The following is a 17,693-nucleotide window of genomic DNA, read 5'->3' as shown; positions in this document are numbered from 1 at the left end:
AGAGACAATGAACTTATTTAGAGGAAAGCTAGTTGTGTAGCAAATAGACACAGTTCTATAGCTGAATTGAAAATGACCAATTAAGCTTGATTTACAGCTTTAATGAATGAAGGAAATTAGACTGTTTTCATATGTCTTTTATTGGATGTAATCAAAAGTTCTGCATGCTTCAATTTATATAGGAAAAGTTTCTCCAAGAAGCTAAAGGTTGCTTCATTTTAAATAACACAAAAGTGCTTTCATCAAGGGAATTACTGCCAAATTATGCTTATTCATAAAGCACAAATTTGCAGTATTTACTTACAGGTACAAAAAAGAACTAGCATAGATGTTGATGATAAGGTAAGTGAAAAGAACGCATTTTTTAGAATGGGTCGAAAGCAGTCATTACGGTGGCATCAGGGCAACTTTATGTCTTGCGGTTAATACAATGACGTAGCGGTGTCCTAGCGAACATGAAGTGTTGCTCGGGACTAGCTTTAAATTAGCATTTTGAGATTTACTGATCATAGTGCAGCCCCACATCTACGCTTATCCGTCATAAGCCCTATAGCCCTACATTTAGTACCATCAAGTGGAAATTACCTACGTATGGCTTTCAAATGGCTGTCACAGGTAGGTAGATCGCATTTTGCATTTATATCGCTCGAAAATTGGAAGGAAATTGGAAGGAAATTCTTGATGAAATTCAAGGTTACGAATGCAGACGAGCCTCAATGCAGACGGACCTCCATGCAGACGAGCCTCAATGCAGACAAGCCTCAATGCAGACGAGCCTCAATGCAGACGAGCCTCAATGCAGACGAGCTTCCATGCAGACGAGCCTCTATGAGGACGAGCCTCCATCAAGAAGGGCCTCCAAATGGAAGCTTGTCACCTCTAATTTTACGTAATGTAACCTAATTTACTGCTCCAAATTTTCCAAGCAGACACACAGACAGACAATTCATGAAATTTCAATTACCTCCCCAAAAGTATATGACAAAGGATCTTGCTGTCTAAAATTAACTCAATGCACATCACAGAAACGACATGATGGTAAATATGACAGTAAGGCATTTATTCAAGTCAAGTCGAATTAACGTCATTTGTTAAAATTAAAATGCATTTACAAGATGATAAATCTCAACTAGACGGTATATACAATACAATACAGCAGTCAATGTTGAGGATGAAATTTTTCTTTTAAGTTTTTTTTTAAAACTTTATTGCTTTATTGTATTTTACGGTACGGTTGGATGGAAGGAAATAAGAAGCTTAAAACATCAGATGAAGATGGAAAAGGAAGGATGTTGCATTGTATAGTTTGATACCGCATTGAAATATATGACCGCACGAAGATGTAAGATAAATTGTAAGCAGTCATTGTAGATTGTTAATTTGATATGAACTGTTGAGAGCTACTCCTGTAAGTTCATTAAATGAATAAAGAAAATTAGAAAATTAAGTTCAAATTGCAATCTGTTTCCACTTCAGTTGCTATTAAACGGCACTAAATCCACTCCAGTGAGCATTATTGCTTTTGAGTGCACTGTTAAGAGTCATCGATACGATTTATTGCACTGCTTATCAATTACTGTAAAATTATTAATTTTGTAATTTTAAAGCTGTTTAGCCTCCTAAAAAGTCAAGTCTTTACTTTGAAGTCAACAGCAGTAACAAATCATGTGTAGTAAATTGAATAATTTTCTCAGTGAACGCATTCATGTGCAGATAATTAATTTCATACACAATTTGTATTGAGATTGTTTGTACTACATTGTTGACGTCAGGGAAATGGAACTGGAAGATGTTGGCAAATGCAGTCATTTGTAGAATGTATAATCATGTAAATTGCTTAAATAATTAAATTATAATATTTTAAAAGCTTTCTTGAAATTGCATTAAGGAAGAATGAGACGCAGAAGCTTCGCTTCAAAAGTATATTCAGTAAAAGAAAATGACGCAGAAATTTTGCATCAAAATTGCGTTCAGTTAAAAAAGTGTCGCAAAAGCTTCGCTTCAAAAATGCGTTCAGTAAAAAAATTGAAGCAGAAGTTTCGCTTTAAAATTGCATTCATTAAAAAAGCAAAAATTTTGCTTCAAAATGGCATTCAGTAAAAAAGGTGTCGAATAATTTTCGCTTCAAAACTACTTTCAGTAAAAAAAGGACCCAAAAGATTCTCATCAAAACTACATTCAGTATAAAAGTGACGCAAAAATTTTGCTTTAACCGTGCATTCAGTGAAAAAAAGATGCAAAAATGTCGCTCCAAAAGTGCGTTCAGTAAAAAAACGCAAATATTTTGCATCAATTTTCGCATTTCTTCATATTTAAAAAGCTACAATTTAATAAAAATAAGTCACAAAAGTTCAAATTTCAAATCATATTTTCCCCATTGTTTCTTAAAAGACTGTCAATTAATTCATAACAAAAAAGTATCATGACACAATAAAATGTAGAATAAAATAAAGAAAAGAGCGAAGAGCATGACTTTTCATAATTCATAGCTGCTTTTCTTTTATACAAAATATGAATTATTAAGTAGCACATCTTTTTATAACATCTAAAACCTTAATACGCTCAGTAAATATTTATTTGGAAATCTCATCCAATAATTGAGATGATTTTTTGCATCATTTTACTTCTCCCAACAGTATAGGAAGTTGAGACACAAAATGTCGTGATTTTTTAATGCACGCGTCATTAGGGATTATTAACTGAAATTTATATTGAATACGACATGAGTAGCTTTTCCACTTTTTTAGAAAGTATGGAACAGATTGATTGCGGCAACACTTTTGAGAACGTCGTTCCTCCTCATGCTGTATATTTAGAAATTTCTCTTATTTTTCTGTCATGTATTTGTCAGAATGTGTCCTATTTTATGACATTCTACTGCTCATAGACTTCCTGACATGAGAAAATTTATTACTTTACGTCAGTTGAGTGTTTGGAAACTTTTTTAAACAAGTCATTTAAGCTTTTTGTCTTTGTGTGTCGCTGATGAAAGATGTGTAAGAGTAATTGCGTCATTACTTATTCCGATCTGTGCATAATTTAGGGATTATTTTAAAATTACGTCTTTTTAAATTGATTTTGGTGAGGAAATTTGATGACGTAATGGATTTTGTGATTTGGAACTCAGTAATAGCGATGTTGAGGCAGGTATCATTGGTTCAAGACCAAGCCACGGAAAATAAAAGTCCTACATTGACAAGCAGCTCAAGACATAGCAAAGAGAATTAACAGCTTGTACTACATTGACAAGAAGTTCAGGAAGCCTCCGACATCTAGAATTTCATAGTAATCTCACTGTAAGCAGCTAGTCTTAGGACCTGTACTGTAGAACTACCAATCCTAGCCTCATGCCTCTCAAATAAATACATTCAATTCATTTACCCGAAAAGCACAATGTAGGCAATATTGCTGCGTTGACATTAGGACGTGGAGGTGTTCTTATAGCATGGGCGAAGCTTAATCGAATAATTTGTCCAAAAAGAGTAGGAAGATTGTGTCAATCCCTGCCTGACAGCATAAAAACGTCGCTAATTGGTCAATTTTGATGACAAAATATTGGACCAAGTCACCCAGGTTACCCCTCAGTTCCTATCCTTATCCAACATCACTTCCTTCAATTTCCACCGTCATAATCCGTCCCCGGAACTGAATTCAAACAGCATAATAATTTCACAATGACAAGAATTTAATTTTCCGGTGAATGACAAATTTAATGACACAGACAGCAAAAAATAGTGTAAAAAATTCTCAGACAATGCTGAATTTTAAGCTTCTTTAACATTCCTATAGAAATAAAATATTGAGAACAAAGAAGCATCATTCCATGAGATTATTTCATTCAACATTTTTATAATAAAAATAATTTCAGGAAAGAATTTCATTTTTTTTTTGAGTTGAAAAAATACTGCTGAATCATAGGAACTGAAGATTCATGTTTAATTAATTTAATTTTACTCCAATCAATAAATTTCAACCCTCAAAGGAGAAAAAGTTCAGTTTTGCTGAACTATTGCCAATAATGTTTTTTTTTTTTTAGTATAGTTCGGTATGGGGACTGTTCACTTATCACGTAATGCTTTTAGGTTCTGTTCATGAAAAACTCATGCAAATTGAAGAATTTTTACTAAAAACTTTTGGGAATTGTCTCAAATGGCTTGGGATTGACCCAAAATGGTGGAAATGAACCTAAAAGAATGTGGATTGATCAAAAAATTGGGAGTTGATCCTAAAGGATGGGGGATGATCTAAGGAGTGAAAGTTGACACAAAAGAGTGGAAGTTAACCAAAAAAGTGGAAGTTGACCTAAAAGGGTTATAGATTGACCCAAATAGGATGAGGATTGACCCAAAAGCGTTAAAGTAAACCTAAAAGGATGCGGATTGATCAAAAAAGTTGGAGATTGAATTAAAAGAGGTAAAGGATGACCTAAAAGGGTTAGGGTTGAACCAAATGGATGGAAATTGATCTAAAAACGTTCAAAGTGACCCAAAAAAGCGGTGGTTGATCCAAAGAGTTAGAGGTTGGCCAAAAAGGATGAATGCTGACCCAAAAGGGTTAGAAGCTAACTCAACAAGGTGGAACATGACTCTAAGTAGTCAGGATTGATCCAAAATAGTAAGGATTTATCCTCTAACACATCCAATCCTCCCTGTTGGTTGAGATTTTGTTACGTCTCATCCAATGAATATGTTTTGGATAAGACTAATCAAATGTAACGCGTTACATAACAAGTGAACAACCCCCCAAACTATTTTCCATTGTTCAATCGCTGAGTCTTCAAAAAAAAATCCCTCAATTGTCTTTTTCCTGCAATATTTTTCATCTAATTAATTTTCAAACTTTTTTTTTCGTTCTCATTAAACTTTATCTTTTAATCCCAATAGAATTACAATTTTTTATATCACTCTGCATCATTCAAATTCATTTATCCAACAAGCATCGCACATTAAAAACGTTCCTTTCAAGTAATTTTCTGCATAATTAAATTTTTCGTGTTAATTATTCATTACAAGTTGCGGTTTTAAACTCGTTTACGTGAATGATATGAATGTTGATTTAATGAAAAGCTTTGCTTATGTTTACGGCATGTATCATTCGGATGTGTTTAACGTTGTAGATAGTTTGATGGAATCGATAGGATGAGAAGGTGTAACTTTTAGGTAACATTTGGGAAGCTGTGTAGTTGAAGAGTAAAATGGCTGTAAAATCCTAATTACTGGAACCATGCTCCGACTTGGAGCCTGGGACGCTAAAAAATGATTTTCATGCTGGCTGTATCACAAAGCTTGTACAAATTCTCAGTTTTGACATCTAACTGGCATTCCCTTATTGCCGTTCGACGCTATGTTGCTCTTGGAGCACCTGGACGCCTTCTCAATTGTGGAAAATACTAATTGACACTCTAAATCGGTGTTGTCAAAGCTATTTTGTGTCACGGCACACCTTAGGGGTAAAGCGCGACTGAAACAGCACAAAACATGCAGTTCATGACATTTCCAATCACTAATGTGTCGCGGTACACAGTTTGGACAAGACTGCTCTTAAATGTTATTCAAATGATAGTCAAACGGACAATGTCTAGACCAAAAAATGTCTTAGGCTAGCCATGCCTAGGTCTAAATGATGTCGGAGCTTATGTCTCTGTCTTGACACAGTCAGACATCTATGTATCTAACAACTCTGATTTCAATTATTACGTATGCTTGGATTGTGTGCAGATAATGATTAAATTTGTGCTGATTGGACATGATTGGCATGATTGGCTCAGGAGCCGACTGAGGGAGGCCATGAATCACACTTTATCTATACGGCCAGCGAAGTAGGTAAGTAAGGACATGATCGGCTTGAGAAATTAAAAATAATCATGCCTTAACATAGAATTTTTGTTTCCTGATCTTTGCTAAGCACACAAAATATCTATTCAGACCCAATTCTTATCATAACTAGAACAATTTTCCAGACAGAATCAATACAAATCTAGGTTAGTCTGCCATGATGTTTTACTGCGCCAAAACGCCAAAACAAAGCTATATGTCACGAACACAACGGGGTAAATATCCCCGGAAATCCGAAGAAAAACAAAAAGGCTGCAATAAATTTGATAAATTTATTCCTCTAACCAAATAAATCCTCCCAAAAAATTTTATTTTTTTTTAAAGTCATTCGAATGTACAAGATTAGCTTGATCATCGTAGTAGTTGTACGAGTCATCATCCTGTGAATCAATAGCTTTATTTTCACCATCTCCACTTCCAGGTTCTTCGTCTTCATCTCGCAATTGCGTCATGTAATGTCCTGTAACAACTTGTTGCTGCACAACTTGACCTGGAACAACTTGTTGTTGTACAACTTGACCTGGAACAACTTCCACGGACAATTCACTACCTAAAAATGCTGGAGTTTGACCTTGTATGCTTTGAACTTCCTGTACAAATGCTAAGCGAGTTTTAAGTAGACATGCTGTTGCCATAGCTCGATATTTTATCTTAATTTCATTCAATTTTCTAGCAAGCCACATTTTGTATTGGATTTTATAAAGTTGCTGCTTAACAACTTCACATTGATTTGGACATTGAGGATTTAAGCGACATCGTCCAGTACATACAGCATCACAAGGCTCATAACAACGTGATTCACATTTTGCATAAAGTGGAACAGTCTCACATTGATCCATATAACAGCATTGCTTTCGTTCTTGTCCAACGACCATAACTTCTGGTCTAAAAAAGATGGCATGCGATTGCGGTTCTATCACAATTATTTCCGGTTCTGCCATATCAAGTCGTCTCGTTATTTCATCTATTGTCATAACTGGTGTGGTTTGGGCCAAAATTATTGGACATTTTGCACAATCTGGCATGGCTGGATTCATTGGACAAATTTTGTTACACAAATCAACCAACATTTGTGGTTGGGCCTGTACGACTGGTATGCATTTTTGGTAGCATTGATATTGAACGTTACCTTGAAAAAATGACGAAAATTTCCATATTGGTCGCATAGATGTTGTTGCTGATGCTTGGGTATGAAAATTACAACTTATTGGGGATATCTGTTGGTGGTTTGAGGGGAAGACATTGGCATTAGATTTAGTTTTGATAGGATTTGGAGTGCATTTTTATGTTAGTTTGTGGAAGAGCTTGTGAATAGATCCGAAAAGCACAAGAAGACACATGACGTAGAAATTGCTGAAAATTCCGAAATAGTCCAACTTGACTCATGCCGACTTGACTCTAGTCACAGTCCGACTTGACTCTGGATTTAACCTGACTTGATTTTAGCCTCAAGCCGACTTGACTCTAAACTCAGTACGACTTAACTCTAGCCAAAGGTCTTCATTTAAACCTGAGGCTGAATTCAATTGAATCTACATGAAGCCAAAGTCACGCTGATCTGGGGTCGAAATTTCAATAATTTATACACTATGTGCATTCCTGGAAGTCGGGGAATGAATCAAAAATGAAGCACCAGACCGACATGACTCTGGCATGGTTCCATATAAACTGAATCTGGTACCAAGTAAGACATGACTCTGATTGGATGACCCAGACCAACATGACTCTGTCATGACCAAGTCAGAGTCATGTCTTACTTGATAGCAGATTCAGTTTATGTCGCGCCAAGTCAGAGTAATATTGGTCTGGGGTTGGATTTTTGGTCGATTAGCCAAAGCCGTTTACAGAGACAGCAGTTGGTTTGTGAAATTGGGACGTGGTAGTCAGCGATAGAGTCTGTATAGTCAACAAAGCTATTAAGTATCAACTATTTAATGCTATTCAAGTGAATTTGATTCAGATTTTGAATGGAAAAGTTGACTAAATTCGATTCTTTATGAAATATGAGTCTACTTGGAGCTCTAGTTTTTAGGAATGTTATGCAACATCCACCAACTACCCACAAAATCATTTAGCAACCATAAAATAATTGAAATTAATTTTTAAAATAACTTTTTCTTCAAAAATCTCAATTTTTAAATAATAAATGCACTCCAAATGATTCAAATCAATTTCAATATTCCATTCAGGCACGTTCCCAGCAAAATCACTGGGCCACTCAACGGAAATTGATATTTACCCTCATTAAGTAAATTATCAGTATTGCAAAAAGGTTTTTATTGTAATTTATCATGATATTGTATGTTCCTTAGCTCTGCTATATTCAATATAATAGATGAAGTAGCTAAGCAGCCTTATCGCACACGATTATTCCAAATTTCCTTGCCAAAAAAATAATATATTATTTGCACAAAAAATTTCACTTTTCAACCGCACGTCTGTCACGCGAATGCCAATTGAAAATGTATTTTTACTTTAAATCGACTGGAAATGATTCGAAAAGGTTTATGCAAATAAATTTAACATATTGAATGACTGTTTACATGAAAATGTTTTAGATTTATTGCATGGCTATCCATTACTTTAATGTGATTTAAGACCGTGTAAAGAGGCCGATTTTGAGTGAAAAAAAATATTAAAATTGAAGCTTTTAGTGGTCATTTATCTTTGATATTGCCGCTTTTTTGCTGCTTAATTATTAGTGTCGGGTTTTGGATTTAAAACTTAATGTGTGGAAGCTGTTGAAGAAGATATGCTATTTATGTTGCTGTTAAGTTATTGTAAGTATTAGACAGAATATGAACTCATCATATCTGAATTCATCTCCAAATTCATTACTGATGATACAAAATCCTCAACCCATAATAAGCAATTCTGATATCAAACATATAATGCGCAATATTGGCAGCATATTTATATAAAATCATCATTAACTTAATGTCAAAATTATCGTTTTTAATAATACATTAAACAGATTAAAAGAATATTGATTCCATTCCAAACTTTTACCATCATTATCCCTTGAAATTACATACATTGTGATTTTTAACGATCTTTTCAATGAGTCCAATATTGGTACATAGATGCATAATATTCATATTAATCATGTTTATGTGAAAGTTAAAAATTTATGTCCCTTTAAAAATTATGTGAAGCTGTGCCAATATTTGCTAGGATTTATGAAGCATAAATTTTGTCTTCATCTTGCCATTACTTACTTGCCAATTCCATAGAAGCCACAAGAAATAATTTGCCTAAATCATACCAAAATGTTTATTTTCTTACAAATGTGTGTGTTTGTGTGTAGGATGAACATCAAGCAGAACGACTGCAGTAAAATTGATGATAATGTATTGAATAAATACACAAAAACCTAATGCAGATATTATTTGAGTATGAACATTTGCGAAAATGTAAATTTTATACGTAAACATATGCAGAGACTATATTTAGAGTACATAATTAGTTCTGTTTATTTGGATATGTAAATTAGCTTTAAATGTATTTACATTTAATGAATAAAGTGAGGTAGAAGATGTAATTTTCTGACAATTTTTCATCAGCTGAATATGTACTTATTTTAACAATAGCAATTCTGTCAATTTACTTCTTACTTTGTTGGCCGTACAGATCAATTGTGATCCAAGACCTTCCAAAGATGTCGGATGAAACTGGACCTATCGCTGGCAATCGCAAGCCAATTTCTAATGCCAAATTTTGCAAATTACTATGACTTATACATTCTAGATCCTTCCTTTCTGCTCTCAAAAATGGAAACTACAAAGCTATTAAAACATTTTAGATTCGAGACACATCAAACACCATTTTTGGAAGACTTTTTAGAACATTCAACTCTCAAAATACTGGATTTGAACTCAAATTCAATTAAATATGGAACCAACCTGTGTAAATGATAATTAAATCCTAATATTTGAAAACCATAACTCCAAACAATCATAACTACCGAATTACCCCTCAAGTCACTGATTAGCACTCAATATGCACAATATTACACACAATAATGCATCATCCTTCAAATCCATAATGTTCAAAATGTAATAAAATGTTTCTATTTGATGAGATTATTGTGGCATTCACAAACTGAATTATGAGTTGATTTAGCAATCATTTCCACATCAGTGACTAAAAAGTACCAAAAATTTAATTCTTCTTTGTATCAAAACAGTTATTTTAAGTAGATTCAACAACTGAAAATTAAAATGTAAGCCAAAATGTCGGTTCCAACAAAAAAGAGAAAATTATCAATTCCAAACGCGATTGCCAACAAAGCCAAAATACAGCGTTCAATTTGACTTGAAATGTAAACAGCATAACAAGCATAATGATAATGTTGAAAGCAGATAGAGGATTTATTGACATTATATAGCATAACATACAGTAAATCTCCATCAAATCGCATCTCTCTCTCTTATTTTGAGTAATTCAATTCTCCTTAATTCATTTCCTGATTTTTTTTCCCTTTTTGTCTTGTTTATGTTAGTTCGTAAATATGTTTATATGAGATGCTCTATTGTAGTAAATGATGGAAGAAGAATAAAGGCAATAAAAAATAAAGAAAATATATCTTTTGAGCATATATTTTTGGGAAGTGGAGTGGAAATGTGTAGTTTTTTCTTTTACGACTTTATGAAAACTAGAGTTTACGCTTTATACATACTGATTTAATGTTTTTGCTCCAATTGCGACTCGTAGTTTTCGATTTTTTTGGGAATGAAGGAACCTTGAGATCGAAATAAATGGAGGATGAATGAAATAGATTTGGTATTTTGAGTAAAATTTTGTTCAAATCCTTCAATTTTGAGGAAAAACTGGTTTTTCATACCATAGGTATAATCTAGTCCTATCAGACAATCAGCGTATATACTTACTTACTTCGCTGACCGTACAGATAAGTAAGTACTCACTTTTGTGAGATGGACTCTTGACCATGTTCATTATGCGCGTATTATACGCGTATTATGCGCGTATTATGAATTGTGCGGATAAGGCCAGGTACCAGATTTTAGATAACTTAACCGACTTGTTCTATTCGAAATAGGTAACTATTACACAAAAATGCTCACAATTCCCCACATAACTCATCTATTCACTCCCCAAACTTACTTTTCTTTTCTCCTATTTTTATCGTACCCAATCAACATTACTTGCCTCAAGGATATTAAAAGAATAAAACACAAAATTAAGATCTTATCATAGAAAAGAACAAGAAAATAGATGATAAAATGTAATGTGATGAAAACTTACATCCTCAATAGGTAAACTTTTTCATAATTGGAAAATTGTTGAGGAACAAAAAAAAAATGTTTTGTGTTAAACATGCAGAAAAAGCTTTAAAACTTTACGATTCAACAATTCCACAGAGAGAAAGTTTTTCGAAACGTAATTTAAAGAACATGGAGATTGAGTGAGAAAAGTTGTCCTGTTTTGGGTGAGAGAGAACATGGTCATTAAAGATCCATTTATGCTATCAGCACCAATCCTAAAATAAATCTCATATGAACAATAAAAATTACAAATTTTATGGACATTTCATGAGAAATATTTAAATCATAAATTTTACTTTCTTTTGTTCTCTGTTCTTTACTTTTGCATTGTTACTGGACAGGGGTTTTTTGGACATTATGTCACTCAAAATGGAGATGTTATACATTCAAGGTCAACCTACCAGCAGAGGCATTTCCATTAGGTGTCCAAAAATCCCAGTTTCGACGAATTCTTTAGATTGAGATTGAGACTGAGACTATAGCTGAGGTCGAGGCCGAGGCCAAGATCGAGATAGGGACTGAGACTAAGATCGACACAGAGACTGAGACTGAGACAGAAGCTGAAACTGAGGGCGAGATTGAGTTTGAGGCTTAGTCTGAGACCGAGACTGATACTGAGACCAAGACCTAGTCTTGGAAGTCTTGGTCCTGAGAACTTTTTAATGTCTTTAATTTGGGATTTCTGTCTAAAAATCCTTGAAAATTGAAGAATAAGACAGAATTGACTTAAATATTCCTTAACCAAAATTTGACTCTTGTCCCATAGCAATGCATCCCTGTCCTCCATCAATAAAAAATTACATACAATCTGCTAAGAATTTCTATTATAGCCACCCTCAACACCTTACTATCCCCCAGAAATGAAACGTCATTTTTGCTCCGTAAAGATAAAACAGCCACAACAACAAGCTATGTGTTGAGTAATTTGGAAATGACATCTTCATTTTTCACTTCATAAAAGATTCTTTTGTTGGGAAAATTTATCATTTTTTTCTGTTTAATGTTTCAGCTACCTTATAAATGATGTTCATGAGTCATAAAGGTTTTTGTGTCCAGAAATAACTTTACTGTTTCAGCTATTAGCTCCGGCTATTAGATGACGGTCATTTGACGTCATGATTATTGCATCTAAAAGATTTTTCGCTCAAGATTCACTTAAGTAACTCTGATATTATTCGAATTCAAATTGTCCATATGAATCCATTACTAGACATATCCATGAACCCATCAATGTCATCTCTTCCATTTCATGCAAATTCATAGAAATTTTTATCCCAATTAAATGCCTTTTAAACATTTTTTTTTGTTAAAATTAAAGCAATTTCACACAATTTCGTCCCATCACTCAATCATGTCAACTCAGTCATTGTATGCATTTTTATTTCACTTTATAGTCAAAGAGCTATTCAATATATAAACTGAAAGTGTAAATGAATTTCAGAGAATTCACGATAGTCACTTTGTTGAAATTTGTTTTTAAAAATGTCAATATATATTCAGGCTATTTGTATCTCAATTATTTTAATTATTTTGATGCTTTTGATGTTTTAAGCTTCAAAGAGAGAATTGTTCTGATAATTGTCAAGCTGGTATTCGATACTCGTTATTTAAATGATGAAAGTGGATGGAATGGCAACTCAAGGGCGATTTATGGTTGATTTTTATAAGAGGGGAATTGAATATTTGAAAGGAATTGGGGATATCATGGGATTTTTGTATCAAAAATGGAGAATTTTGTCTTAAACGAAGAAAAAGAGTGGGGGGAGCGAGGGGGTCTGGTGGATGTCAACCCATGCTCCTCTCCCTTATGCACATCTATGCCAACTATTCAGAAAGTGTTTCCCTTAATTGCTTTGAATTTCAAGTCTTGTTGTTAGAAGCCAGACGACGTAGAAATGTCCAAAAATCCTAGGTCGACGTGACTCTGGCTCTGGGCAAGATTAGGTTAAATTCGGCCCAGCCCAAAAGTCCAAAAAGTTGACTCAGCTATGGAGTCGCCTCACAAAAGTATTGTCCGGACTTTAGTGGAAGCGCCTCCAAATTTTGGAGTCCTGCCAACTCTGCCCCTAAATCCTGTCGTCAGAATACCCTCAAATCTTAGCCGGACGAGGCTCCCTTCACGTTTTGCCATCAACGAGGCACCATTCCTTTGTCCAAGCAACCACATTATGCTACTCAGTAGAATCATAACCAGCTCTATTCATCTGTCTAAAAAATAATTTTTCCACTTTTTTTTTATTATAAATTAAATCATCCTACAGAACTTAATTATTTTGCACACATTTCACATAATTTATTATACCCAAGTTTCCATAGCAATTAAAAATATTCTGTTCCTCATTCCCATTTTGACAGACGAAAAAGTTTATAAAAGCACACTAATTACCTTTGTGATTTAAAAGCATCAAAATTAAAATTTGCAACTTTTATTTTACGCGCTTAAAATTTGCCATTTTGTCCTTCATAGTCACAAATCAAATATTTAACATTATGACTTCATATGTTGACTGTTCATCAATCTCTTAATTAACATTGCAAATGACATGACACTGTTGGTAATTTAAATCAAAAATTTTTAGTATGAATAGGATTTATTTATGGTTTTAAGTTACACTATAATGATGTATTCAAATGAAACAAGATATTTTAATTAAACTCATAAATTTTATGGAACTGATGGCTTTGATGATGAGGATTATAGGATGGGTTATGGGTGCTTAAGGTCATGTCACTTCACGTTGAGTGAATAGATTATTATTTAAGTGTGATTTTTACGAAATTCTAGTCTACAATGACAGTCTATGCAGTAACTAAATGCTGTTATTGGAAAATGGGCTTAGGAAGCTACAGAAGAGGACATGAGGTTCTTTCCCGGGTTACACAAAGCGGTTAATCGATCAAAAATCCGACAACAGGCTGTGACTCTGATTTGAAGTCAAATTCGACCTGGAACCAGCATCATATCGACTTCTAGTCGGGTAAATCTAAACAAATATGAACTAAACCTAATGCTGCATCAAATTAGAGCCACGCCGGTCTGGGCTGGGTTTTGAATCGACTAATCGTCCTGTTTCGTCGTAGTAATGGTACAATATTGACGATAGAGCCATTTGAGAGAGGCCATGGTTCACAATAGATTTGTACGGCCAGTGAAATTAGTAAGCAATGGTTTGAAAGCACCATTTACGGCGCCTTTTGTGTCTCAATGCTATATTAACTTGAATGGCTCTTTAAAGCTGTTTCATCCTAATTAAAGTAAATATTTATAATTTTGATGAATTAAAGGACATGAAGTTGACACTCATCCATCAAGTATCCCTTTAATATCCTTCAACATTCTGGATTTCATTCATTCATTCCCGATTTCATCTCGCCACGCGTTGTAGATTCAGACAAAGATAAACATTTACCTTTACGCATTCACTCGAAAAAAATTTAATCGCATTCATCCCCTTTTAGTCAACAATATCCATACACACATACCAAAAAAAAAGAAACATATGCTTGCACATCCCCAATATTTATAATAGGGACACGAAACTTAATTACCTATCGATAGCAATGGCCATTAATGTAAATACTGAAGCACATATACTAGTATTTGCAACAAATTGTGATATTTTGCAGAACAGCGTTCCGAAAGGCCAATTTGAATTCAACATGTATACAAAGTTGAGTGCGGTATTTAATGTAGATACCATTGCATCAGCTATTGATAAATTTACTGTAAAGAGAGTAAAATGTAAAATTGGAACTTTATTAGTTTTGTTTGACTTTGGATAGGTGGATGAATATAAATGATGGATTAATGGTAATTATGGATTGTTTATTATGCAATGTAGCAGGTGGATGAAGCAATTTGTAGGTATTGTTGGATATAGAATGAGGATTGTTTATACATGATGTCTGGTTTTTGAGGACGATGTGGATTTTGGGCCGTTTTCTTGGTATACATCAACTATCTACCTCTATACTTGGGTGTCCAAGCATTTACTTCAATCCAGGGTATGCACCTACCATTAATCTACACCTAACCTACACCTAACCTACACCTAACCTACACCTAACCTACACCTAACCTACACCTAACCTACACCTAACCTACACCTAACCTACACCTAACCTACACCTAACCTACACCTAACCTACACCTAACCTACACCTAACCTACACCTAACCTACACCTAACCTACACCTAACCTACACCTAACCTACACCTAACCTACACTTAACCTATACTTGACCTTCATCTACCCCACGCCTATCAAGTGGAGATGCCTCCACATTAGAGTCTGGCCAACACTAGCCTCGACATCATTTACAAACATCCCCAATCCCCATACTAGAAATCTCATTAAAATTAATAATTAACCAAGAAATTCCAATTCAATAACACCCCAAAAAGCCCGCATCACATCTGCATGAACAGCTCCAAAATTACTCAATGAACATCAAAACTGTTTGCAGTGTAATTAAGAACCAAATCCAAAGAGGCTTATACTTAATAACACTATGATACCTTACAATACATACCTATAAAATAATTTGTTACTGTCCTCATCCGCTTATGAGCCAATACTATCCATATAACGACAAGATTGCCAACTGTTGCAACCGCAATCATGCCAGCAAATAGTATGCTCCATACTATTTGTCGCCATACTGGTAAAATGTAAATATTATTCAGCACGTCTCTGTAACAAAAAAGAGAAGAGAAAAAACATGAACAATTTTTTTTTATCAAGAGGTGGATTAATGAAGTTATGTATTTTATGGCTGCACACTTTAATGGATGTTGGAGGAAAGTTTTTGTCTGTGTTTTTTAGATGTGAGAGCTTTTTTGGCTTTAAAAAAGAGCTTTTTTTTGGATAGTGGTTAAGTTGAGGGTTGGATGCTAGGATCCGAGCTTCCGGTAGGTGTTGACATGACTTGGTGCCGATTCGACTCAAATCTGGTGTCACCTGTGCAGGATTTTGGATCCGATTTGTACTATACGAGTCAGATTTAAAGCACAATTTAGGGTTCGGAATGCAAAATTAAGGTTGTATCCAGAGTGTGGCCGTCTCAAATTCGAATTCTTCGACATTCGAAAATCGAACATTTCGAACTTAACTTATTTTGAAATAAAAATTTACGTTACGAAGAAAAGTATAAGTAACTGTCAAAAAAAATTTTAATTTTAGCGACAAAAATATTTTTTTTGAAAAAAATTAACAGTCGTTTTTGAGAAAGCCACACTCTGGTTGTATCTAGCAGTTTTATAAGGAATGATCATCCGAAGGTTGTCAACTGGATCATCAAAGGCATTTTGAACGCCATAGCATCCCGTGACCTTCAATTTCTCACGAAGCATACCATTTAAGATCCTTATTTGTATTTTAAATAGATCAATTCTAATGAAAACATTTAAAAAGACTCCATACACCTAACAACTCGTGACATTAGACACAAAGCCTCAGAACAAATGCCTCCTATTGTAATGGACACCCAGCAACAAACTAAATTTTAGGACTTCTCCAAAAAAAAGGTAGGCACTCAAGTGTAACAAAAAAGAAATCCCATTGTGAGAATGACTCATGAATATTCAACAGTTCATTGATTGCTCTTTTGACGCCAACTTTTTTATCTTCCCTCTCACTTGTTTAAGCATCAAAAAAATTGTGATAGACCCACCCCAAAAAAAAAATGGCAATTATTTTTTGAAGTGATTAATGCCAATAGAGCATTTTGAATTCTTACACAGTTTAAATAAGGTCAAATGTTTGCTGATGGAATGAAAATTAATTGAATTTCTACCCACGAAATTTATGTGTTAATTAAGGACATTTTTTTTGAAGGATGAATTCTTAAGAAAATAACCTAAAAATTGCTTCAGCTTTTTAATGAACTGAATTTTTTATATCAAACACACTTATTAATTATGGGTGATAAATTTAGCAACAAGGCACAGTTACCCAGATATAGAATATTTATTAAGTAAATGTTTTGCTGGCATTTGCTGTTTTTTAAGAGTCTTTCTGAGGGATAATTCGGACAGTCCATTAAGTGCGCACAATGCGTATTATGTATACGATGCGTATTATGCATACGATGCGCATAATGCATGCAATGCGCATTATACAAACGATTCACGTTATGCATACAATGCATATTATGACCACGGTGCGCATTATTTACACGAAGTGCGTTATGAACATGATGCGCATTATGCACATAATGCCCGCACCGTGCAACACAGTGATGATTGATTTCAAAACAGTTTTCTATCCAAAATTGCATTGTTCAGGATGTTGAGGCTTAATCTGATTTAAATAATGCAGATTCTAAGAAATTCACTGTTCAATTTTGATACAGAACTTCAATTCGAATCACCAAAGAGAACAGAAAAGTATTAATGAAAATCCAATAATTCAATCATAACAAGACGCATACTTACTAAAGCTTATAAATTTTCCAATTGAAAGAGATTATCGAAAGCTTTTCTTTTTTAATATTCCGGATAATTTATAAAATCAATTTAAAATAAATTGAAAGAACATTTAGCACCATAGGCAATTTTTAATATTTATTCTCT

At 34.1% G+C, this 17,693-nt stretch overlaps 1 protein-coding gene across 10 annotated transcripts in view; it reads right to left on the bottom strand.

Annotated features, from left to right (window-relative positions):
- Nucleotides 1-17,693, bottom strand: part of LOC139095278 (tachykinin-like peptides receptor 99D) — a 110,768-nt gene that overhangs the window by 27,980 nt on the left and 65,095 nt on the right. For all 10 annotated transcript variants that reach the window (XM_070646577.1, XM_070646576.1, XM_070646575.1 and 7 more), the window contains 2 exons: nt 15,653-15,813; nt 14,669-14,843 (listed from right to left, as the gene is read on the bottom strand). In XM_070646577.1, coding sequence (XP_070502678.1) covers nt 14,669-14,843; nt 15,653-15,813 — 336 coding nt within the window. The remainder of the gene's footprint in view (nt 1-14,668; nt 14,844-15,652; nt 15,814-17,693) is intronic.

Source organism: Chironomus tepperi, unplaced genomic scaffold, assembly GCF_022539635.2.
Source record: "Chironomus tepperi strain 1889 unplaced genomic scaffold, CSIRO-AGI_Ctep_v1 contig_364, whole genome shotgun sequence".
Taxonomy (NCBI): Eukaryota; Metazoa; Arthropoda; class Insecta; order Diptera; family Chironomidae; genus Chironomus; species Chironomus tepperi.
Note: the sequence above shows the minus strand (reverse complement) of the source record. Positions and strands in the feature narration are given on the sequence as shown.